The sequence below is a fragment of the Cervus elaphus genome, chromosome 29, assembly GCF_910594005.1.
Source record: "Cervus elaphus chromosome 29, mCerEla1.1, whole genome shotgun sequence".
NCBI classification, from domain to species: Eukaryota; Metazoa; Chordata; class Mammalia; order Artiodactyla; family Cervidae; genus Cervus; species Cervus elaphus.
The window spans coordinates 24,498,617-24,524,919 of NC_057843.1; the positions used below are offsets into that span (position 1 = coordinate 24,498,617).

The following is a 26,303-nucleotide window of genomic DNA, read 5'->3' on the forward strand; positions in this document are numbered from 1 at the left end:
CTATGGCTGATTCATTTTGATGTATGGCAGATATCAACACAATATTGTAAAGTAGTTCAGTTCAGTCACTCAGTTGTGTCTGACTCTTTGTGACCGCATGGACTACAGCATGCCAGGCTTCCCTGTCCGTCACCAGCTCCCAGAGCTTACTCAAACTCATGTCCATAGGGTGGGTGATGCCAAGCAATCATCTCATCCTCTGTCGTCCCCTTCTCCTCCTGCCTTCAATCTTTCCCAGCATCAGGGTCTTTTCCAGTGAGTCAGTTCTTCCCATAAGGTGGCCAAAGATTGGAGTTTCAGCTTCAGCATCAGTCCTTCCAATGAATATTCAGGACTGATTTCCTTAAGGATGGACTGGTTGGATCTCCTTGCAGTCCAAGGGACTCTCAAGAGTCTTCTCCAACACCACAGTTCAAAAGCATCAATTCTTCAGCGCTCAGCTTTCTTCATAGTCCAACTCTCACATCCATACATGACTACTGGAAAAACCATAGCTTTGACTAGACAGACATTTGTTGGCAAAGTAATGTCTCTACTTTTTAATATGCTGTCTATGTTGGTCATAACTTTTATTCCAAGGAGCAAGAGTCTTTTAATTTCCAGGCTGCAGTCACCATCTGCAGTGATTTTAGAGTCCAAAAAAATAAAGTCTGTCACTCTTTCCATTGTTTCCCCATCTATGTGCCATGAAGTGATGGGATTGGATGCCATGATTAGTTTTCTGAATGTTGAGTTTTAAGCCAACTTTTTCACTCTCCTCTTTCACTTCCATCAAGAAGCTCTTTAGTTCTTCTTTGCTTTCTGCCATAAGGGTGGTATCATCTGCATATCTGAGGTTATTGATATTTCTCCTGGCAATCTTGATTCCAGCTTGTGCTTCATCCAGCCCAGCGTTTCTCATGATGTACTCTGCATATAAGTTAAATAAGCAGGGTGACAACATACAGGTTTGACGTACTCCTTTCCCAATTTGGAACCAGTCTGTTGTTCCATGTCCAGGTCAAACTGTTGCTTCTTGACCTGCATACAGATTTCTCAAGAGGCAGATCAAGTGGTCTGGTATTCCCATCTCTTTAAGAATTTTCCACAGTTTATTATGATCTACACAGTCAAAGGCTTTGGCATAGTCAATAAAGCAGAAGTAGATGTTTTTCTGGAACTCTCTTGCTTTTTCGATGATCCAATGGATGTTGGCAATTTCATCCCTGGTTTCTCTGCCTTTTCTAAATCTAGCTTGGACATTTGGAATTTCACGGTTCATCTACTGTTGAAGCCTGGCTTGGAGAATTTTGAGCATCATTTTGCTAGCATGTGAGATGAGTGCAGTTGTGCAGTAGTTTGAACATTCTTTGGCATTGCCTTTCTTTGGGACTGGAATGAAAACTGACCTTTTCCAGTCCTGTGGCCACTGTAGAGTTTTCCAGATTTGCTAGCATATTGAGTGCAGCACTTTAATAGCATCATCTTTTAGGATTTAAAATAGCTCAACTGGAATTCCATCACCTCTACTAGCTTTGTTCATAGTGATGCTTCCTAAGGCCCACTTGACTTTGCATTCCAGGATGTCTGGCTCTAGGTGAGTGATCACACCATCGTGATTATCTGGGTCATGAAGGCCTTTTTTGTATAGTTCTTTGGTGTATTCTTGCCACCTCTTCTTAATATCTTCTGCTTGTTAGGTCCATACCATTTCTGCCCTTTATTGTGTCCATATTTGCATGAAATGTTCCCTTGGTATCTCTAATTTTCTTGAAGAGATCTCTAGTCTTTCCCATTCTATTGTTTTCCTCCTTTCTTTGCATTGATCACTGAGGAAGGCTTTCTTATCTCTCCTTGCTATTCTTTAGAACTCTGAATTCAAATGGGTATAGCTTTCCTTTTCTCCTTTGCCTTTTGCATCTTTTCTTTTCTCAGCTATTTGTAAGGCTTCCTCAGACAACCATTTTGCCTTTTTGCATTTCTTTTCCATGGGGATGGTCTTGATCCCTGTCTCCTGTACAATGTCATGAACCTTCATCCATAGTTCATCGGGCACTCTATCAGATCTAATCCCTTGAATCTATTTCTCACTTCCACTGTGTGATTGTAAGAGATTTGATGTAGATCATACCTGAATGGTCTAGTGGTTTTCCCTACTTTCTTCAATTTACATCTGAATTTGGCAATAAGGAGTTTATGATCTGAGCCACAGTCATCTCCCGGTCTTGTTTTTGCTGACTGTACAGAGCTTCTCCATCTTTGGCTGCAAAGAATATAATCAATCTGATTTCGGTATTGACCATCTAGTGATGTCCATGTGTAGAGTTTTCTCTTGCGTTGTTGGAAGAGGGCGTTTGCTATGACCAGTGCATTCTCTTGGCAAAACTCTATTAGCCTTTGACCTGCTGCACTTTCTACTCCAAGGTCAAATTTGCCTGTTACTCCATGTATGTCTTGACTTCCTACTTTTGCATTCCAGTAAAAGCACTTATCATTCAATTAAAAATAAATGGAAAAAAAACTGGGTTCACTTGGCAGGTGTCAAGCCAAGAGACACAACCAAGCCAAGGAGCAAGAGAAGGAAGGATTTATTACTTGCAGCAAGTAAAGAGAATACCTGGGACCTCTCCCAATGCAGTATCAACCCAAACAGCAAAATTGGGGAAGTTTTAAGCTAAAGGGTAGATGCGTATTCATGAAGAAGCTTGGGCCATTGAGTCCAAACTTCAGTGGATTGAAATCAGTCAGATCAGAAAAGGTGAACATTATCATCCCTTAGGTTCCAGTTCTGGTGGCTGAGCGCCTGAGGGGGGGATTAAACTCTGCAAATCAGCTCAAGACAATGCTTCAGGCTAGTCTTTACCTCTGATGCAGAGCTGAGAGTCTTTACAACCATCTATTATCTTTGCTATGTTGCTTCTCTTGCCCAAAGCAGTTTTGCTCCCTTAAGACCATTATCACAAGCCCTGTTCAAGGGCAAGCATTGTGACCAGACTTAACATCACAAAATGACTTAGGCCAAAAATGGCTTCTCTTATGTCAAGAAAGTCATGTCTGGTTTTCTTTCTCTGGGGACCCACAACCCTACCTGTTAACAAAACTAGCATCTGTGGGCCTCTAGAACTTGTAGGCATAGGGCTTCCCATGGTTATGCTAGGTGGGAATTAGGCTGAGAACCACTGCCTTAATTGTTAAAGGGGCATGAGAGCAATACCTGCCTCTTGTTGTGAGAATTCAATGGACTGATGCTTGAAAAGGACTCCAGACAGCCGTGCCTGGATGCCTGGCACACACAGAGAAGTTTGCAGTTTTTAAGGAAAAGATGTACAAATATGACCACTTTCAAACACTTGCCTGTTAAATAACAATAGCAGTAAATAACAAATTCAGAGGGCTCACTTCCTTACCAAAAGCTTTCTTAACTCAATAAGAAAAGCACAAAAGCCCAACAGTTGACCATTAAAGAAGAAACAATGAGTCGATGACACATTCACTGAACGTCTGTGGATTACCTCATCCGTCCTTACACATGTGTAAGGACCTTAACAATGAACGGCTGTTGTTCAGTTGCTCGGTAGCGTTGGACTCTTTGTGACCCCATGGAAGGGAAGCAGGCCAGGCTTCCTTGTATCCATCTCCCAGAGTTTGCTCAGACTCATGTCCATTGAGTCAGTGATGCCATCCAAGCATCTCATCCTGTTGTCCACTTCTCCTCCTACCTTCAATTTTTCCCAGCATCGGGGTCTTTTCTAATGAGCCGGCTCTTTGAATCAGGTGGCCAAAGTATTGGAGCTTCAGCTTCAGCATCAGTGCTTCTAATGAATATTCAGGATTGATTTCCTTTAGGATTGACTGGTGTGATCTCCTTGCAGTCCAAGAAAGTCTCAAGAGTCTTCTCCAACACCGTGGCTCAAAAGCATCAATTCTTCGGCGTTCAGCCATCTTTGTGGTCCAACCATGACAATGAGCTCAAGGTGTTTGTAGTTTAGAGCAAGGTTCTTATTTTACAGTGCAGTCTGTAACACACAACTGTAAATACAGGATTTATGTCTTTGTCCTCATTTTATTGATCCACGGCATAATTCCCTCACCTGTGGCTTAGGTGGCCAGAGGAAATGCCATTTCCAATCCTGCAGCACCAGCAAAATAAAATCTCACAAGGTCTTTGTTTCTGATGTCTTCCTGACACAGGAGTGAAGAGGGCAGGGCACAGTCTTTAAAAGAACGACATAACCATCGTGCATGGGTGCGTGCTCAGTCAAGTCCGACCGACTCTTTGCAACCCCACGGATTGTAGCCTGCCAGGCTCCTCTGTCCATGGGATTTTTTTCAGGCAAGAATACTGGAGTGGGTTGCCATTTCCTCCACCAGGGGATCTTCCCCACCCAGGGATCAAACCCGAATCTCCTGCATCTCCTGTATTGGCAGGCAGATTCTTTACCATTGTACCACCGGGGAATCCCGACATAGCCATTGAGGATAACACAAAAACTGGTTAGAACCAGTCTGGCACAAAATGGAGAAAGATTTGCCTTCGAGGAGACCTTGAGCCTCATTGTACACTCATTGTAATACATCAACACTCACAGGTACCAGGATAGTTCAGGGCTGACCATAAAAATCCAAAAAGTGGGCTGTAGCCCAAATAGTGGAAATCCCAGCCCCTTCTTCAAAATAATTGTAATAATCCTTCCACTCATTAATCTATGAAATTACTCACACCTAGGAGGCTAGAAAGGAGTGTAATATATGTATAATTATGGCTGATTTGTGTTGTTATCACAGCAGAAATCAATACAACATTGTAAAGCAATTCTCCAATTAAAAAATAAATTTAAAAAATGTATTCACCTCTATAAAAACTAACTACCCCCAGGGCTTCTCACCTTCTGAATGGACCCACATTCCGTCTGTGGAGTATTTCTCCCTCAGCCATTCTCACTTTTCAAGACAACCCCATGCCCTGGGGCCACTCCTGCCTTTTGAGACAGATTGCATTCTATCTATGGAACGTGCAACTCTCTGAGTAAATCCACTTCTTACCTATCAATTTCTTTCTCATTGAAATCTTTGATGAGACATAAAGAACTCAAGCTGCACTAAGTCCTGAGACCAGGTGCACAATTTCAATTGAAAGACAGCCATCAATTAAAAATAAATAAACTAAAAAAAAAAAAAAAAACAAAGTGAGCTCAAGTTGCAGTCTGAGTTTTGTGGCTTCACGTTGACTTCTGGCAAATGCAATGTGATACTCAGCCTAAAACCACAAGGGGAAAAGACTCCTGAGATAAGGTGATGAACTCCTTGCTTCTCTTACTGTAAGATGAAGATACAGGCTCTGTCCTCAGCATACTTAGAGCTGAAGGCCTCAGGCAACCCAAGACAATGAAGGCTTGATATCTCCCTTACCCCAGATTACTGCTCCTTCTAGAGTGTGTGTGGGCTCCATCACTCAGTCGTGTCTGACTCTTTGTGACCCCCTGGACTGTAGCTCACCAGGCTCCTCTGTATGTGGGATTTCCCAGGCAAGAATACTGGAGTGGGGTGCCATTTCCTTCTCCAGGGGGATCATCCCCCTGGGTGGGTCAGAAGTACCACTTACATCTGTTTAATATATTGGCTTCCATGTGAAAAAAACAATTTCTGCTGCTGAAAAGTTTTGAAAACACCAAAACTAGTCCAGTCTCTATTAAAGAAAATAAAATAAAGGTTGAGAGAAGAGCTGAAACTATGACCCAGGTCTCTTGGCCCCACTGATCTTTCCCTGCCATCCTGACTGTTAACTCCCCATATCCAAGCTATGAGGTTTGGTTGACTGTTTCAACCCCAGCTTTGAATATTCAAAACACTTACCAGTGTGCTGAGCACCTCCTGTGTTAGTTGCTCAGTCGTGTCTGGCTCTTTGTGACCCCATGGACTGTGGTCCACCAGGTTCCTCTGTCCATGGAATTCTCCGGGCAAGAATACTGGAGTGGGTTGCTATTTCTTTCTCCAGGGGATCTTTCCGACCCAGGGATCGAACCTGGGTCTCCTGCATTGCAAGAGCATTCTTTACCCTCTGAGCCACCAGGGGAGCACCTACTACCAGGCACTTGCCAAGGATGTAGTCAGGTGGGATGCTCAGCTCAGCTGCATGAGCCGAAACCCACCCACCCCCCACCCCGGCCACCAAAAAACCCAAGTAACAATTGCTTAAACACAGGGTGAAAGTGTATTTCTGTATAATGTAGGCCGTCCAGGATTGGTACGGCAACTTCACAAAACTTAGGAATCTAGGCTCCTTCCAACTCACTATTCTCTCATCCCAACAGTTTGCTGCTTGGCCTCATGTTCCAAGATGGTGACCAGAGCTCCAGCCACCACACCCACATTCCAGGAAGTTAAACAGAGGAAGGGAAACAACAAAAGAAACAAATAGAGATAGCAGTTTCTTTTAAAAGAAGTACTACTCAGGTTCTCCAGAAAATTAGAACCAATAGGGTAGAAAGAGAGAAATTTATTGCAATTGGTTCATGCAACTATAGAGACTGAGAAGTCCCACAATCTGCCTCTGTAAGGTAAAGGTCAAGGAAAATTGGTCATGTAGCTTCAGTCTAAACCTAAAGGCCAAAGAGCCAGGAGAGGCAACTGTGTGGTCCCAGACCAAAAGCCAGAGAACCAGGAGCAACAACATCTGAACACAAGAGAAGATGGATGCCCCAGCTCAAGCAGAGAGGCCAAATGTGTCCTTCCTCTGCCTATTTGCTCAATTTAAACCCTCCGAGGACTGGGCAAAGCCTGCCCACATTAGTGAGGGCAATCCTCTTTACTCTGTCTACCAACTCAAATGCTAATCTCTTTCAGAAACACCCTCACAAACACACCCAGAAATAATGTTTTACCAGCTATCAGAGCATCCCTTTGCCCAGTTAGGTTGACCCATAAAAGTACCATCACAAGAAGTTTCCTGAAAGCTACCACTTCTACTTCTATCTCTTTAAACAGAAGTGACTGGGGGGAAAAAAGGAAAATGTAGATTTATTCCAGGCAGCCATCCATCCTTACAGCTTAACACTGGAGCCACTATTACAAAGAAAGAGGAGGGAGCTGCACCTGAGGTAGGCAATTGGCCATTTCTGCCATGTGAAAATTATTTCATTAATCCTCATAACAACCCTAAGAGTACTTCTATTATCTCCATTTTGCAGATGAGAAAACTGAGGCTCAGAGAGTCCTAACCAGATCTCATACCCAAATCCTAGGCTATCATCTCACTGAAACTCCTGATGAACCCTAAGTGAGAATTGCTGAGCCAAGCCCCTGCTTAATTCCTGACCCCAGAAATGGAGAGATGGTAAATATTTGTTTTTGTTATAACTTGCATGCCTCCTTAGTCGCTTCAGTCATGTCTGACTCTTTGCAACCCCATAGACTGTAGCCTGCCAGGCTCCTCTGTCCATGGGATTCTCCAGGCAAGAATACTGGAGTGGGTTGCCATTTCCTTCTCCAGGGGATCTTCCTGACCCAGGGATTGAACCCACATCTCTTACATCTCCTGCATTAGGAGGTGGGTTCTTTACCAGTAGCTCCACCTGAGAAGCCCTGTTATAATTTAGTGTTGGGGTAATTTGTAATGCAATCACTCATAGTTCGTGGTATATGTCTCAAAAAAAAAACAAAAAACAAAGAAACATTTTTTTTAATGTATTGGAGTATAACTGATTTACAATGTTGTGCTAGTTTCACAAATGCAGCAGTGAATGGATTATACACCAACATACATCCACTTTTTTAGATTTGCGTATATATGGCATTATAGAGTAGTGAGTAGAATTCTCTGTGCTATAGAGTAGGTCCTAATTAGCTAACAGTTTTAAAAACGAACAAGGGCTCAGCGTGGACTCCTGCAGGTGAGGGGCCCAGAACAGGAGTTGTCAGCAGCTTTGGGGTAAACCCATTCTCTGGAATCTGGGTTTGGGGGGGGCCTCACAGAGTGCAGATCTTAACCCTGGGGCCGGAATCTCTGCAGCCCACGGCCAGTCTTGGCAGTTTGACAGAAATAAGCCAATGGGCAGGGAGAACCCTCTGCTGCCTGCGCGGGAGGCGGGGTCCACGGCCACCCTGGGCCCCGCGCTGTGTGCGGGGCTGCATCGCCCCCTGGCGGGCACTCTGGGCAGCGCGCCCCCTCGCAAGACCAAGGCCCATTACTTATCCGGCTCCCGCCCCCATCGCCCCATCACCCGCCGGGCACTCGGGCACAAGTGTATCCCCACCCTTGGTACCAGCTGGTGAGGGGATCTCTCGGGCGAGCAGCACAGTCACCTTGAGTCTCCATCTCTCTCTCACACTTTCTCTCTCTGCCTCACATTCCGGACAGACCAATCGACCAATCCCAGTGCTGTTGACAAGACGCGGAGCACTCCGCTGAGCACTGACCCGCCCATCTCCACCCTTCTCGTCCCCAGTGTGGACGTTGCCTCCCAATCAAAGCGAACTTCCTGGACCCGGCAAGGTGTCCCACTGCACCCTGCATTCTCTAGCTCTGTGAATTGACTGATCGATTGATTGACGTCTGAATTCAACCTCCCCAACACTGACTGCCAGGTCAGCCCTGGGCTTGTTTCTGGCCACGCAAAGAGGAGGCGGCCATGGGGTGCCTGGGGTGAGAGGTGGCTGGCTTTCCCCTGCCAGACACCCTAAACTTCTGGGACAGAGGAGGGAATTCTGCCAAATGAAACGGCAGCCAAGCTCCCTGAGACCCGTTCTGTCCTATCCTACCACCACTCACTGTTTCTCAAAGTATTTTTCAACAGCAGCTGGCAAGGTGGGGTACACACTCCCCAGCTCGGGTGGGGGTGAAAAAGGTATTAGAGGAACCCCAACAGGGGCCACGGAGGAGAAGGCGGAAGCCTGCGGTGGGTGTGTATGTGTGCGCTCGTGTGCACACTGGGACTGCAGCTACGCTGTAACACTCTTCTGGGGCCTCTGGCTAAACACGAGGGGAGGGGATCCCATATTCTGGGCAGATGCGGGAAGCAGCTTGTGGGACAGGGCAGTAGGTTGAATGCTGTCCCCCAAAATTGGCATAGACCGGGGATTCCCACCATGACCTTATTTGGGAAGAGGGTCTTTGCAGATGTAATTAGTTCATCAAGGCTGAACTGAATTAGGCTGCTGTCTTTATAAGAGATGGGAGAGGGAGGGAGAGGGAGGTTCTGACACGGAGACAGGGAGAAGCCGCTGGACAGCAGGGGCGGAGACTGAACGGATGGGTCTGCAGGTGGAGGTAACAGGATTGCTGGCAACCACCAAAAACTAGGAGAGAGGCAGAAGCAGCCTCTCCCCTGGAGCTGCAGAAGGAGCCAACCCCACTGACATCTTTATCTTGAACTTTCTTTAGGGGAGGCACCCAGCATGGCAAGTGGGATCTTAGTTCCCCAGCCAGGGATCGAACCCATACCCCCTGCAGCAGAAGCAGGGAGTGTTAACTGCTGGACCACTGGGGAAGTCCCCCAGTGGGGGACATCTACAATCAGACTCTGGTCTCCTGCACTGTGAGAGAATACATTTCTGTTGCTTTGAGCCATAGAAGCTTGCAGTCATCTGTTCTCACCGTCACAGGAAACCCCGACCTAATCTGAAAGGGGTGAGCAAACGCAAGAACACACACACTGACCTGGCAGCTGATGCTGTGACATCTCCATCAGTCACCAGCTTCACGTCCTCAGGCAACTGACTCAGCCTCCGGGCCCCGGTCTTTCTATGTCACAGACATGTGCCCTGGGATCCATCACCCGTATCCACATGAGGGCCTGGTGCATAGTGAAGCTGCTCAGAACACATTAGCCAAGTCTCTCCCTTAGCTCTCCCCACTCAGCACAGTGGACGCTGTCCCTCCTTCTCTGCTGCCCATGAAGAAGGGAAGGAGCCCAGGTTTGGGGTGGGAGAGAGCTGAGCCGCTTACTGGCTCTGTGGTCTTGGATCAGATATGCATTCCCCGACCCCAGGCCTCAGGACTTCACCAAGAAAATGAAGAAAAATCTCCCTCATATAGTCTGCAGTGACCTGAAAATTTGCATCCCCCCAAATCCATATGTTGAAGCCCTAAACACCGGCTGCCCACACCCGCTTCCCCCGCTGTGTGATGGTATTTGGAGGCAGAACCTTTGGAAGGTGATCAGATTAAGATGGGGGCTTCCCCAGAGGCTCAGTGGGTAAAGAATCCACCTGCAAGGCAGGAGACATGGGTTTGATCCCTGGGTCGGGAAGATCCCCGGGAGGAGGGCATGGCAACCCACTCCAGTATTCTTGCCTGAAGAATCCCAGGGAGAGAGGAGCCTGGCAGGCTGCAGTCCATGGGGTTGCATAGAGTCGGACACGACTGAGCAACAGAGCGTGTATACATGCAGGTCAAGGTGAGGTCATGATGGGATTGGTGCCCCCATAACATGGAGGAGAGATGCCGGAGCACGCTCTCCCTGCCACAAGAGGAGGTGGCCACCTGCAAGCCAGGAAGCTGGTCCTCGCCAGGAGCCAAATCTGCTGGTACCTTGGTCTTGGACTTTCCAGTGTCCCAAAGTGTGAGAAGTAAATGTCTGTCCGTCAGGCCAGCCCATCTGTGGTATTTTGTATGGAGGATGAATTGACAAGAGACAGCAGGGCACTCTCTAGGATGGAGAGAAATGGATGGATTTGAGACAGCGGGGAAGTGGGATGGAGAGGATTTACCTATTCTTAGGTAAGATATGGACAAATGAGGAAAGTGGGGACTTCTGGCAACTGGATGGAGTGGCCTGACTTACTCAGAAGGTGAACAAGGTGCAAGTTTGAGGTAAGACGAAAGCGAGAGTCTACTGGACATCCAAGTAGAGAGGGCCAGGAATGAATTAGATTTGCAGATCTACTGCCAAGAGAAGAGATGGCTTGGAGCCAGACCAGGGAGGAGTCCCCATATGCCACCGTCATCCACTCCTGGGAAGGTGTGAGGATGGAGTGCGGTTCCTGCCTGTGGCCACAAGATGGCACCATCACCCAGGACTGCTTGATGGTGGGGGAATCCTGATTACTGAGGCTTCCCTGGTGGCTCAGTGGTAAAGAATAAACAAGCCAATGCAGGGGACACGAGTTCGATCCCTGAGTGGGGAAGAGCCCCCTGGAGAAGAAAATGGAAACCCACTCCAGTATTCTTGCCTGGGAAACCCCATAGACAGTGGAGGCTACAGTCCATGGGGTCGCAAAGAATCAGACACAACTTAATGACTAAACAACAGCTTGATTCACTACATGCCAACTGCTACTCTATATTGTCTAATCATGCATTTTAAAAAGATACTTTTGAATCCAGTAATCCCAACTTAGTGTTCACCTATCTATATAAAAACCTTTTACCTCCTTCGCCATTTTGAAAATAAGATTTAATACTTATGGAAACAGAACTGGAGTCAAAAGGCTTGGGTTCAAAACCTGATTCTGCCACTAAACAGCTGTGTTCAAGATACATTTCTGAGCCTCAGTTTTGTGGTATTCAAAATAGGAATAACAATAGCTGCACAAAATAATTGTGAGAAGATAACTTACCTGAAAGATAACTTATGTGATGGGCTCTCAAATAAGATTGGCTTTAAGAAAATACTACTACTCCTAGGTAGTATTACTCCCTACAGATACTTTAATCAGACTGAGATTATATATTATTAAATGTGACTCATGGGCCATCAATTAACACTTCTCAAACCTCAACTCCTTTCTGGTCAAACCTCACTGCTGTCCCCCACCTGCCTCCCCAGCACCATGAATTCCTCTCTTATGTAGGGATTTCAGCAGAGTTAATGGCCTCCTTCCTCTTCAACACTCCCCACACCCACCTCACCCCTGCTCACTTCTGTATTAGCATAGCAGGTATTTGCAAAGCGTTGGTTCAAACTGGATTCAGTCTTTAAATTTGGGAGGTTGTACTGATGTTTGACTTGTGTAAATGAAACTATTGATACCAAAAGTTAAATTTAACTCCAGTGGATTAAAAAACTTCCTCCAGATCACAGCTACATAAAGTTGGCTTTGTGGATAGGGAAATATTTGGTTTAAGGTATTTGGCTGATTTTTTTTTTATTTTTAATCAGGTAAAATCAAACACCTAGTGAGTGAAGAATGACTTGCTGGAGGGATAGAAGAAAGGGAAATGAAGGCAGAGAGAAGCTTGAAAAAAAATCCAGGGAAACATACTTGGGCCCCAAAAGAAGTTGCATAACTTGTGGAAGCTTTGAGACAATTATAGTGAGTGTGTGTGTGCTCAGGTGCTCAGACTCATGTCAGACTTTTTTGCCAACCCGCGGACTGTAGCCCCTTGTGGCTCAGACAGTAAAGAGTCTGCCAGCAATGCAGGAGACCCAGGATCGATCCCTGGGTTGGGAAGATCCCCGGAGAAGGAAATGGCAACCCACTCCAGTAATCTTGCCTGGAAAATCCCATGGATGGAGGAGGAGTCTGGTGGGCTATAGTCCATGGGGTCGCAAAGAGTCTGACACGACTGAGCGACTTCACTTTCACTTTCATGGACTGTAGTCCTCCAGGTTCCTCTGTCCATGGGATTTTCTAGGCAAGAATAGTGGAGTGGGTTGCCATTTCCTCCTCCAGGGCATCTTCTCCAACCAGGGATGGAACCCGAGTCTCACTTGGGAAAGGCCTCACAGGTGCCACTGAGAGCAATACCCTGAAAGGCCACTAGATGGCGATAATACTCCAGGAATCGCTCCAGGTCCCCCCCCACCCTGGTGACTACAGCGTTCTTTGTTCACGAACATCCTTCTCTAGCCAGTGTCACCAAAGATGCCATCGTGCATTTCCTGTCACGCCATGCCCCGAGTCCCCTAGTCAGCCACTTTCCCACCATCTGCCCTAACATCAAAGTAAGCTCTACTGACTTTACTGTTCTGTGTTAACATTCTTAAAGATCACGTTATGGTCTCTGTGCTCGATTGTAAAGCAGCTGAATCAAATGTTTTAGCAAGAAATAAACAAGCCAATAAGCCAACAAAAACCCAGGTGTGGTTGATTTTTTTTCTTTTTGTGAGTTATACTCAGAGGGTCACCAGGCCTGGGGGTGACCAGAGACAAAAGTGCCCACTTGAGATAAAAATAAATCTTTAGCAATTATCCTCCAGTTAAAAATTTTTTTTAAAAAAGGTAACTCTGTAAACTGGGGAAAGGGGCTACCAGCCCCTTTAAGGTGGGACTAGAGGAGGAGGCTGAGCTCCGCTCCAGAGAGAGCAGAGGAAGAGAACCCAAATACCATATTTAAAAACATTTTTTTATTCTGGAAAAATGTCCACAGTGCAAAAATACGGCAGATCCAGATAGCATTTAAGGAGAATCTAGAAGTATAAACCAGGACCAGAGGCTTGAGGAAGACGTAAATTTCAAATTTGTTCAACTCTTAAGGTGTAAGTTTTCCCTCGTGATGGAAAGTCCTCACAGGAGAAGGGGGCTGGGATTGGTCTTGGAGGGCAGTCAGGAATGCTGAGCTATGGAGACCTCAATTTCACCACCAGAAAGGAGGTGAATCCTGGCTTCATGTCATGTCGCACATTCTCTACCTGGATGGCTTCTCGGGACATCTGAATACCCAAGTAATTCTCTGAATGGCCATTTTCCTAGGGAGAAGACCCGCTGCTTATAGCAGATTATCAAAGACCTCAGTGGCCACCCCTCATCCCCTCGTCCTGGCCAGAAAAAAATGTCTAAGACCACGGCAGCACTGCTGATACTGCTGACCACTCAATCTTTCTCTTCTCATAGTCACATTATTCTTATAAACAGGATTGCCTATGAATCCCTTAATTTAAAAATAATGGTCACAGGAAATTAAGAAAAATGGATATACAGAATTTTCCTGCTAAATTCATTTACTATTTTATATTGTTATATGACCTTCCTTCCAGTGACTGGATGCACTGCAGCTTAGATGAAACGTTTTCTGCATTTGAGATTTTATATCCATCTGACATAATTACAGACCTTTCAATAAACTGCCTCTAGGTACTTTTATACTGGAAATATGTAAGTGTATTAATTTCACAGCTCTAAGAAGAAACCAATGATTAACTAGCATGTTTAATTAGTATTAAATATACTCATTTTAAGTATGCTTAATAAGAATGATACCCAAATTCATTAATAAATGAGTTTGAGCAAATGTACCTTCAGTTCAGTTCAGTTCAGTCACTCAGTCGTATCCGACTCTTTGCGACCCCATGAACTGCAGCATGCCAGACTCCCTGTCCATCACCAACTCCCAGAGTTTACCCAAACTCATGTCCATTGAGTCAGTGATGCCATCCAACCATCTCATCCTCTGTCGTCCCCTTCTCCTCCTGCCCTCAATCTTTCCCAGCATCAGGGTCTTTTCCAGTGAGTCAGCTCTTCGCATCAGGTGGCCAAAGTATTGGAGTTTCAGCTTCAGCATCAGTCCTTCCAATGAACACCCAGGACTGATCTCCTTTAGGATGGACTGGTTGGATCTCCTTGCAGTCCAAGGGACTCTCAAGAGTCTTCTCCAACACCACAGTTCAAAAGCATCAATTCTTTGGTGCTCAGCTTTCTTTATAGTTCAACTCTCACATCCACACATGACCACTGGAAAAACCACAGCCTTGACAAGACAGACCTTTGTTGGCAAAGTAATGTCTCTGCTTTTTAATATGCTGTCTAGGTTGGTCACAACTTTCCTTCCAAGGAGTAAGCATCTTTTAATTTCATGGCTGCAATCACCATATGCAGTGATTTTGCAGCCCAGAACAATAAAGTCAGCCACTGTTTCCACTGTTTCCCCATCTATTTGCCATGAACTGATGCAGTCCCTTAAATGTATTTCTCATAGCAGCTGTTGCAGAAATCATTTTGGAAATAAACAAACATATACCTATTCATTCACAGAAAATGCCCCCTAGGGCTTTAATAGCAAACATAGCCATCACAGTCAGTTCACAAAAAGAGCATAAAGTGCACAAGCTCAAAAGGCCTTCAGTTACTCCCAATGTAACAGAGGTTAAATGCTACCACAGCCAGTGGACCCACTACCCTTATACAGAACACCCTATATAAAGTACAGAACAAGGTATATACCTGAAAATATGTATCTATTTGCTCTAATTACATACTGTGGTTACAAAATCCTCTCAGAACTGGTTTAACAAAGAGGGAAAGCTACGATTCAAACAAGGAGTTCTTTAAAGTAGGGGCCATTAAAAAATCTGTAGGAAAATGAAGTCTACAAAGTCCATTGAGAATCTCAACCTAGCCCAAGACTTCTCTTTGACCAGCTGGATCAGCAGCAACCAGGCAAAGAGCTGACTATTAGGGCTTCCAGGTTCATTTGGGAGCCAGGAGCTATGAGAGAGGCTGTGGCCAGGCGAGCTCACCTGTCCCCCAGGCAGATGGTTCCACATCAGCCCCAAGTGATGAACAGCCAGGGGAGGCTCACCCCTCAGTTCTGAAGCCTCCAGAATGGCACCAGCTCGCATAAGCATAATGAATGAGAAGTTTTTACATACCTGAGAAATCCAATAAATAGCATAGGTGATGGTATTTTTACAGATCCTGTGCTTGATGACCATCATGCTTAGTCTCCCAAAAGGACATCTCTGATCCACAAGGAATGTCTCCCAGGCATTCTTCGGGGGGACAGGCACACAGCACCCCACAAGCGTAGCCTATTACCAAACAGATGCAGGCATCTTATCCCCAGACACCTGCAATGTAGTCACTGAAGTGCTGGTTTTACATTAAAATAATAAGAGGAAATATTTTCTAAAAATCAGACACTATAAAATAAGAATCATTAACTTAAATGATCACTTGGTTACATTAATGTTTTGTTTTTTAATATTCCAAATCCAGTTCCTGCTGGGTGTCAATCTTAGGCAAATCCTCACCGGAAGAAATATCTAATAGCCATGCTGAGTAACTGTCATGACCTAACTCCTAACTGTCAAATCTCCACCTCCCTGAATGACCAGGGGGGATAAAAAGATTCTTGATTGCACATCAAGGAATGAAATAAGCTATTCACTCTTTACATCAAAACCTGTACAACCATATATTTAACAGCTATTTTCTAGGACTCATCCGTCTAAGTGCAGAAGCATATCAAAAAGTAGAATTCATTATTTCTTAGGGTCCATTGATGTTAGGCTTAATTAAAAAGGGAAGACTCAGTAGTTAAGTCTTACAATCCAGTGATGAACACTCAAGAATATAGCTAACTCTCAAATATCCCAAAACCTGTTCTTCAGGAAAAATATGACTGGCATTTATATTCTATTCAAGGTACAAAATCAACTGTCAGCTCTAAAAGGCATCTATTTACAACTGTATTAGGGAAAAAAAGATAAGAAGGAAATAAGCCAAAATATGTTAACAGTGGTTGTCCTTGAGCCGTAGAAATAGATTACTTTGTTTTCTTCTCTTTAACTTTTCTGTGATATCCCCATTTTCCTTAAAAAGCATGTAGTGCTATAAGAGTATTATGACTATAAATGTAAATATAAATATGAATGATGCCATAATCCAAACGAAGTAAGATTGGTATATTCCTACTCTCTTGATTTACCATCCCACACTGGTAAACATAGTGATTTCTGTTCAGACATAGAGTTAAGACTTGTCTTCCTCAAATACTCCCACCCTATTCCACACTTTTTCTCAGCCTCATCCCATTAAAATCAACCTCTAGAAGGGGGCTAGTGGTAAAGAACCCTCCTGCCAAAGCAGGAGACATAAGAGACTCAGCTTTGATCCCTGGGTCAGGAAGATCCAATGGAGGAGGGCATGGGAACCCACTGCAGTATTCTCACCTGGAGAATCCCACGGACAGAGGAGCCTGGCGGGCTGCAGTCCGCGGGGTCACAAAGAGTCAGATATGACTGGACTGAACACTCATACATGTGCTAGAAGGGCATTCTGTTTTTCCTAACAAAAGCATTCTTTCTGAAACTTAGTCATTTGTCTTGCAGAAGAAGAGAAATAGCCCTGTAAGTTAGGGCACTTACTTCTTTACTTCTAGCAGAGTCGCATTTCATCCCCATTTCCAAGGTCATTCAGAACCTTCCATGTGGGCCAGGTCAAAGCCTTTGGGGCTGGAGGTGGTGGTTTCCAAGGAACATGCCCTTCATTTCATCAGGAGAAATGGTCCCTCCTTGATGGTTGGGACAATGCTCCCATCACTGAGGAACTTTCAAGACAGAAACTAAATCTCACACACACAAAACATTACCTACACTCTGCTTCTCTTTACTTTTTCCCACTAAAAGAGCTGGGCTTAAAATACAACCAACTCCCTCCTCAGAGCATTTTTCTCCTTCAGCATGGATGAGAACAGAATCCATGACTGGTGGGTCAGTCTGAAAAGAGGATGGTCTGACAGCTCCCTTTAAAGAAAACTCTAGTCTTGAAACCCAAAGGACTTAAAGAGCAGTTTTCCAATACTGTTCCACAAGCCACCTAGGTCTCATATTCATATGTTAACGATTCCATGAATATTTAACTCAAATACTGATTTTTAAACTACAATAAAGCAACATGGACACTCATTCCATACCAAAACTTTCTAACCTGGAAACCACCAATTTGTTACTTTGCATTTCACTGCCTTTCATATTATTCAGGAAATGCTGCAAGCTTAACGTCAAAATAAAATTAAGCTAATAAAACACAACTTATTTCACACATTAGGTCTCCATCAAGACGCCTTACGGCCAACAGGGTTCTTCTGCTAAAATCATTTGAAAACCACAGAAGTAGAATAAAGTCATTCATTTCTAAATTCAGTTGCTTCTTGGACTTTTCACCTTTTGATCCTGTGCAAGTTCTAACCAGAGTCTGAGTGCCCAGACAAGCCAAAATTGCTATGGCCCCATTCTTAAGTACGGAGGACACTGACATGCTTCCTTCCCACATGAGAAGAACACATCTGTTCTGCCCGCTCCCGTGATGGAATGTTGCAAAGCAAGAGATGCCTGAGTTAACACGAGTATCCCTGAGGTCATGAATCCCCACCTTGCACCTTGAAGATACATGTGGGGTCTTCCATTCAGCCCTGTGAAGAGGAGATGAGTTGCAGCCAGTGTGACTTTAGGTGAGAACTCAGAGGGCAAGAGGTTTGCCCTGCTGCACCCAAAGCAGCCAGTGAATAATTACAGCCAGCACTTAAGAAAAGCAAGTGGTCAAATGACTGGAGAAGCTGCAGGAAGCACCTCATCCTGTGAGAACACCGAGAATAATTCCCACAGTAGATATCAAAGAAAGAAGAGGCAAGATTCTTGACGGTAATTTCCAGAACAGGACAGCAGACAAGAGGCTTCCAATGAGAACAACTTCTCAAACTTCACATTTGCTCCAAATTTTGAACCAGGATCCCTACCGCGATTGTCACGGGCCTTTGGGAAGGTCACAGAGGTCAAGTAGTAAGAGGGGAGGAGTTTGTGTATGGAACACTCACACCTTAGCTATTCTTCTTTGTATTTGAGGATACTGGGCTGGGGTGGGGTTGGGGAGGCAAACCATGTCAGCGTTTAAAGATTGTGCTCATCTTCCAGAATGGCTTCAAGTGGAGTGTGGTTTTTTGGCATAGAGGGTTTTGCACGTGAGCTTCACCCGGATCTGTAGTCAAGTCTCCATCTCTCAGCAGAGGTAGCAGGAAAGGGGTTCACACGTGTATGTAAACCTCGGGTTACAGAGCTCTGCAGGGGGAAGCCAGCCTCCTAGGGCACAAGCCCTGTGTGTCCTCCATTTGTCTGCTTCTGATTTAGGACGGTGGCCTGAGATGAAAAGCTCTGACCTCTTCCACTCAACAGAGGGTCTCATCAGATGCAGGATGTGTCTGTCACGGCAGGGTTGGCTCCTGGAACACATGGGGACAGCTGGGCCCGGAAGCAAGGCATGTGCAGCAAGGGGTCCTCCACTGGACGGCTCTGCCATCACCACAAAGGACGCAGCCCAACGTGCAGCTGGAGGTGACACAGAATACACACCCAGAGTCCCTTGGCCATCCGCTTCCCAGCTCTGGGCAAGCATTTCTCGCCCCCAGGCACTGTGGAGTCCTGGCGGTCCACAGACACTCTAGTTAGGTCCCAAGGGAATAGAATTTTAAAAAGACAGACCCCACTCCCAACTCTGCGAAAGCCCCACCCTGGCTGTCTGTGCGGGCAGGTGAAGGTTAGGGGGCAGGGAGGCCAGTCACCGCCTTGCCATTCATGTGATCTTCACCGAGGATTTCTTGTTGGCGCACAGAAGGGACACGTAGGGGACGCCGATGAAGGCCCAGCGCTCGCTGGGCCAGAACTTGATGACGGGGCCTTGCTCAGGGATCTCGGACGCAGCATCGAAGTAGGCAAAGCACACGCAGCCCAGGTAGGCAGCAAGGCAAATGAGGATGTGCCTGGAGAAGGAGACAGACGCGTGAGGGCCCGAGGCAGGGGGACTGGGCCGGACTTCCACCCCGCTCCCTCCAGGCTAACCCCTTTCCCAGGTGCAAAGGCTGGCAGGGGCCTCCTCTAGTTAAGAAGGGGTGAGGGAGCCCCACACCCCCGGAATAGCACGCACGTGATAAATTCTGAGCCAACAAAGCCTCTTTTGAAATGTTCTAAAACATTCCAGCCTGATAACAGGAAAAACTTGCCAATGCCTTTGGGGCTCCACAGAAAACAAGGGTTTAAGACAGAAGCACTAATATGATATCACTTATATGCAAAATCTAGAAAAAAGAGAAGGATATAGGGACTTCCCAGGCGCACCAGTGGTTAAGCCTCTGTGGTTCCACTGTAGGGGACGAGGGTTCGATCCCTGGTTGGGGAACTAAGATCCCACACGCCACAGTGCATGGCCAAAAAAAAGAAAAGAGAGAAAAAGGATACAAATGAACTTATTCACAAAACAGAAACTGCTTCACAAGCTCAGAGAATGAATTTATGGTTGGGGAGGGAGGGTGGGGAAGAAGGATAAATTGGGAGTTTGAGATTGACATGTAAATAAATAAACAAATTTAATTAAAATAAAAAAGAAAACAGAGGCATTGAGAGAATGGAAATAACTGAGCACATGGGACTGATTCGCTGCTTCTCACTTTAATAATGGGCTGCACATATCTAACACCCTTCATTAGAAATAATTTTACACTGATTCATCAGCTTTTGCACTTTAGTAAGGAAACCCTTTATTTATCTTCACTGTGCTGGTAGAAAGTTTTCATATTGATCTTTATCATGGGGACCATTTAAAGGCATGTAACTTTTGCACCTTATACTGAAACTTAAAACTCCAGGTAAATTAAAGATTTAAAATACATTTAAAAAACGTATTTAAAAGAATATTTTTATACATATTCGTTTATAATATTCTTCTAAAAATAAAAGAATATTTTTATAAACCTTGGAAGAGGGCTTTCTTAAAATGACACAAAGTTCTAAAACCCTAGAGGGGATCACTGTGGCAGCCACATGTAATGGACGTCTCTACATTTAAAAACACACGGAACACGGGCCTCCCTGGTGATCCAGTGGTGAAGAAGCCACCATCCAGGGCAGGGGACGCAGGTTCAATCCCTGGTTGGGGAACTAAGATCTCACATGCCATGGGGCAACTAAGCCCGAGCGCGCCAACTACGGAGCCCACGCTCTAGAACCAGGAACAGCAACCAGAGAGAAGCCCGTGAACTACAAGAGTCCACGCACTGCCACTAAGACCCAATATAGCCAAACATATAAACATCACACACACCCGGAATAAAGAAGGTTGTAAGAGTACTACCGGTTTGCTCAGTTGAGAACAGCGTCATTTAAGGGATGTCACAGCCACACTGTAATGCATGCAGAAGGGAGAAGGGGGAAAAAAAAACTAAAGGAAAAGACTGACAGAGGTGAAATCATGAAAGTTTAAAGCAGTATGGCGCAAGATATCACTAACATACTAAAAGATAAATGGGAAAGTGGCGGGGGAGCGGGGAATAGTTGTACCATATGACAAAGAATTAAAATCCCTACCTGATGAAGAGCCCTAAAAACCAACCATTTCACAGGGTGTCTGGGATTCGCTTTATGATAATCTGGGTGGGGTGGGCAGTGGGTGAGGGTGGCAAGGATGAGACTTGCCTCTTGTAGATAATACAGAAGCTAACTGTTGCCTTCCTGGGGGCTCCATGTATTACCCTCTATACTTTTGAAAATGTTACAAATGTGCATAATAAACGGCACATAGGTATTTAACAGTAATGACTCTACTATGTGTCACGAAGTATGGGCTGGATATAAATGTTTAAATACGAACACTCCACAGAGATGATAAAGAAACTTAAAAGGCACATTTCAAAAGAGGAAAGATATAGTAAATTGACATTTGAAAGATGTCCAACAAAATACTAACTTTTTAAAAGATATGAAAATAAAGTCTTCTCAATCAGGTTAACAAATACTTTTTAAAGTTACTAACATCCAGTATATGTGAAAGTATATCTTACAGATACACTTTTATTATCTTACAGATTTTAGTAAAATTGTGTCAGTTGGTATCTCTGGGTTTGGCAACATATTATAACCTAAGAGAACATTCAGTCATATGAACAAATACAGATATTCATTACCAATTGTTTGTAAAAGTGAAAAGTTAGAAATAACCTTAATATCCATTGACAGAGAAGTTGGTTAAATAAATTACATAGCATTACCCATATTGTGAGTTATTAACTGGACACACAAGCTGAAGAAAATAATATAAATACATTGGTAAGGAAAGTTGTCCATGATTTAAACAGCAAAAGAAGAACCAGCTTGCATCATGTATAGAAGGAAAGCTATTTTTATTTTTAAAAGTAGAATTAGAGAACTAAACATCTGGAAAGATATACTTTAGGTTGTTAACAATTGTTCTCTTTGGACAGAATTAGAATTGTAAAAGCCTTTCTTTCTATACTTCCCTGTTGTTTAAATTTGTTGTAATAAATAAATATATCACTATAACTGGAACCAAAAAAAAAAAGGTTCAACTTTGGTTTGGTTTTTGGCCACACTACATAGCATTTGAGTTCTTAGTTCCCCAAACAGGGATCAAAGTTGCACCCCCTGCCACAGAAGCTGGAAATGTTAACCAATGGACCATCAGGGAAATCCCAGAAAACTGTTCAACTTTGGGGGGCGGGGACTCAAAGTACACCAAATTTAGAAACAAATTATTGAACCAAAGTTACTACTACACTCTACTTTTAATTTTACTTAAATCACTCTGTGATAAAGGAACTTGGATCAATTAAAAACACACCAGGGGCTTCCCTGGTGGTCCATGGGTTAAGACCAAGCTTCCACTGCAGGGGACACAGGTTCAATCCCTTGACAGGGAACTAAGATCTCACATGCTGCACGTGGAGCAGCCAAAAGACAAAATAAAAATTTTTAAAGAAAGTACTATACTTTGAATGAGATCCTCTTTACACAGGTGGATACATTTATCAAAACTTACCAGACTACACAAAATCTGTGCATTTAATAATCTGTAAATTATAACTCAGATATACGAAGTGTATATAAATTCACTAATGTGAGTCGAGGTTGAACCTAAGAAATATCAGGCAATGGATCCTAAGACTGGAATCCCCAGCATGAGCTGCTTTGCTTTGCCTTCAGCGAACAAATCTGGAATTTCCCAAGTCTTAACCTGAGAGCAGCTTAGGTCTCATGGTAGATAATACACAAGTTCAAACATCCCAGGGAATTCAAGAGAATTCTTTCAAATCGAATAATCTTAGGCATCTCCTGATAGAGGTCAGCCTCCTTCCAAATCTGGATCTAACAAGTTTTAACAACTCCTTACCACTAGAATTCCTCCCTGGGTGCTCTCAACTTACAAGGAGCACTCTAAAGATTTCTCTTGTCCCTTGATATCTCACGATCAGAAGCCCTGGAGGACAGAGAGGGAAAGATGATGCTAGGTTTGGAGTTGAAGCAGTTCGCAGGAAGAAAACCACCCCATTTCCTCCTCTGCTTTCTGGGGACAGGATCCTGCAAGCTGTTTTGTAACCTTTTTCTTAACCTAACGGTGCATCCTGAGCCTTCTAAACTATAGATGCTTGATCATGTTCCCCACGATTAAGCTTCTGGGCTGGTTTTATGTAACCAGCTGGGCGATCCTTAACAATTCACTTTTATTTCTCTGGACTTGTGTCTCCACCTGTCAAATGAATGGGTGAGACTGTCCCCAAGTGACCTGTGAGGCCCAGGCTGGTCACTCAGGCTCAGGAGTGCCTGGTTCTGATTTGGGACTGTCCTGTCCCCACGTCACATCTGTCCCCAGCCTTCTCCACATTCCCTTGCCCTGCAGATCTAGCTAGAGCTCAGGTTACAGCTTCGACCTCCAAGCTCCTTTCTGCCTTGATAACAGAGCTAGAGGTAAGAGACAGCACAGACAGGAAGCACAGGCAATTAGGTCTGTCTGTTCTGGCTCAGCCTGCTCCCTGAAACGTCCGACAGTCTTCGTGAGGAGAGGGGCGCCCAGGGTCTGCCCCCGCTCCTGGGCACACTCATGCACCCTGCAGGAGAGCAGAGAGATGGCAGAGAGTGTAGACCCTGCCTCGCCAGCCCCTGCCCCGGACGATGCGGCTCACCATACACAGTGCAGGTAGGGGAAGTGGACAGACGAGAGCAGCTCGCAGAAGGCCCGGTCAGTGATCCAGCAGAAGAGGGCGAGGGTCCACCAGAGGCCGGAGAAGAGGCCCAGCTTCAAAACACGCACGTTGTCACACCTGCCAGAGGCGCAGAGAACAGCTCGGGTCAGCCCTGGTCTCCTTCTAACGCACCGGTCCCTTCTCTGCCCCCTCACACCTCCCCGGCCCCCAGCCCTAACCCTCCCTGGCCCCTTGGCACCAGGGCTCCCACCCAATGCCCCATCACACAGGCCCAAGGATATAAACACTATATATACCCCGATGGTTCACAAAGCCACACTCCTCACCCAGGCCTCTTCTTAACTCCAGACCTGCAAACCACACGTCACATTATGACACATCCACCCGGTGGTCAGTGTTGATCTAGATTTCACATGTCTACAAAGAGCTCCTGATCCTTTCTTCTGTTCCATACCCGTTCTCCTCCCGGATCTCTTGGGGAAGGGTGCTTTCAGGACCTCAGGCCAAGAATTCTGGAGTCATTGTTCTCTTTCTCACATACCTTACATCTAATTCATCAGCTCGGTGATATATATTTCAAATCCAATCTCTTTCCATCACCACCGCCTGGGTCCAAGCCCTCTGAGTTATGGCAACCACCTCCATCTATCTGCCCCTGTTCCTACAGTCACCTCTCAACGCCCTGCCCAAGGGCCTCCCACATCTTCCCTCTTCCCAGAGGGAAAGCCGAAGTGCTCATGGCCCCAGTGTGCTGGCTTCCCTCTGCGCTCCACCCACTCCTCCTAGCAGCCCCACGTTGCTCTGCTCATCAAACCCCCCAGCAATCTTTGCCTTTCCTCCAAAACCCCAGGCACGCTGCTCCAAGCCTCAGCACTGGCTGTTCTGCCTCCTGGAATGCTATTCCCAGACAGGCACGGGGCTCGCCACCTCCCAGATTTTGTTCAGATGTCCCTCAGTGAGCCCTTGGCTCAGCATTGTTCCTAACAATCACACCACCTGTCTCCACCTCCTAAGTGACCCCCAAGCCCCCATCACCTTCTTCCCTCTAATTCTCTCTGTAGCAAAGACAGCCTCGCCGATACCCTCTGTGCTTCATTTATGTATCTCCAGCCTGTCTCCCCGACCTGGGATGGTGTCAGGCTCAGGGAGGCTCTTGGTGCTCCTGAAAGAAAGAATGAGCTCTTCCACACCCCGGGGCAAAGGGTTTCTGAACAAACCCCAACAGCTCGAGGGGAACTTCAGCAGCTGTTTTCCTTCCTTATTACCAAATTGCTCACAAAAAGGGTGACTTCTTTTCCTGGGGAGAAATGCCCAGAGGCAGTTGGTGGCTGAGGGCCCTTCCACCCCTCCTTTGGGGTCTCTGTCCCTCAAAGGCCCTGCACCCCAGTCAGTCCAGCTCACTCACTCGCAGGAGTCTGCGTCTAATATAAATATGACCCCTTCTTGGGTGCAGATGTTATCGGTTCATATTTGCTGAACAGGTTAATGGTGTCTAAAGTCTGACTTCCTGGTACCTTTCCCAGCTGTCTGATGGAAACATAGGCAAAAGCACAGTGAATATGGGATGGATAGCAGGCTCAGAAAGACCTGCTCAAAAAACAACCTGAAAAGCCCTGTCAGTCGGAGGGTTACATGTACCCCTTGAAAAGATTTTTGAAAAAATATATAGAGCCCCACGACATTAGTGACCGCTTTCCAGTGTAGTGACTAAAACAGAGATGAACAATTTCCATTTTCCCTTTCTCTCCAGCATATGAACAGGAATTAAAGGCATGGAGTAGATGAGAGGTTTTAGGGGAAAGTGTAGGGAGAGCAAAGCAGACATGAGGGTGTACCTTATAGGTTCCCTGCATGGACAGGTGCATAGAAAAGAAGGCGCTCTCATGAGGGGCTGAAGAGGAGCTGCCACAGAACTGGTTAAAAAAAGAGAGAGAGAGAATGTGGTGTTATAGGAATCACAGGAAAGAATGTTCCAAGGTTGAGGGGGTGAATTGTGCAGAGAGCTGGGAAAACAAGTAAAATTCAGGAGGACTAAAAAGTGATCAGTGGATGTACAACCAAGAGGGGTTTGGGTATCAAAGTGGGCACAGAAGCCAGGTTAGAGTAGCTTGAAGAATAAATGAGGAAACAGATGGAGACACCTTTTAAATAAGCGTGGCTGTGACAGATGAGAGAGAAAGGGTGATGGCTGGAGACAGATCTAGTAGAGGCTAGGCTGGGAGTTAGAGACAATGGGAGAAATTCAACAAGCTAATGGGAAGGATCCTTTGGAGAGAGAGGGATGACACGGTAGACAATTTACAGGAGTAAAATAGGAAAAGGAAATGGAGGGGATAATCTGTAAGTAGAAAGATGGACCCTAGAGATAGAAGGAGGAATACTTCCACAATGCTGCAAGTTTTTAAGGTCATAATGAAGACTAATTAGCAGTAATGATGACTGGCTTTTCAGGGGTAAAAAATTTCAAGTATAGAATAGAAATTATTTCCTTTGTAATTACTTAAAAAGATTAGAGTATTAAAGAAAAATGTTTCCCTGCTTAAAGATCACAGTTGTGAAGGAAAATTTATTTATTCTGTAAAATCTGCCCTTTCATTTGCTCTTGTTTAGCTAATGTGAATTTAAAAGTTTCCCTTTCGTTAGCCAGTTTTGAACAAAATTATAGATTAAAACTAAGAACTAA

The 26,303-nt window shown here is 45.2% G+C and overlaps 1 protein-coding gene across 3 annotated transcripts in view; it reads right to left on the minus strand.

Moving 5' to 3' along the window:
• Nucleotides 1-14,882: 14,882 nt before the first annotated feature.
• ACER2 (alkaline ceramidase 2) overlaps nucleotides 14,883-26,303 on the minus strand; it is a 33,217-nt gene continuing 21,796 nt past the window's right edge. For 2 of the 3 annotated variants that reach the window (XM_043891124.1, XM_043891125.1), the window contains exons 5-6: nucleotides 23,600-23,737; nucleotides 14,883-19,390 (exon numbers count right to left, since the gene is read on the minus strand). In XM_043891124.1, the coding sequence (XP_043747059.1) occupies nucleotides 19,204-19,390; nucleotides 23,600-23,737 (325 nt within the window). In that variant the 3' untranslated portion in view covers nucleotides 14,883-19,203. The remainder of the gene's footprint in view (nucleotides 19,391-23,599; nucleotides 23,738-26,303) is intronic. The other variant, XR_006338613.1, reaches the window with a different exon arrangement.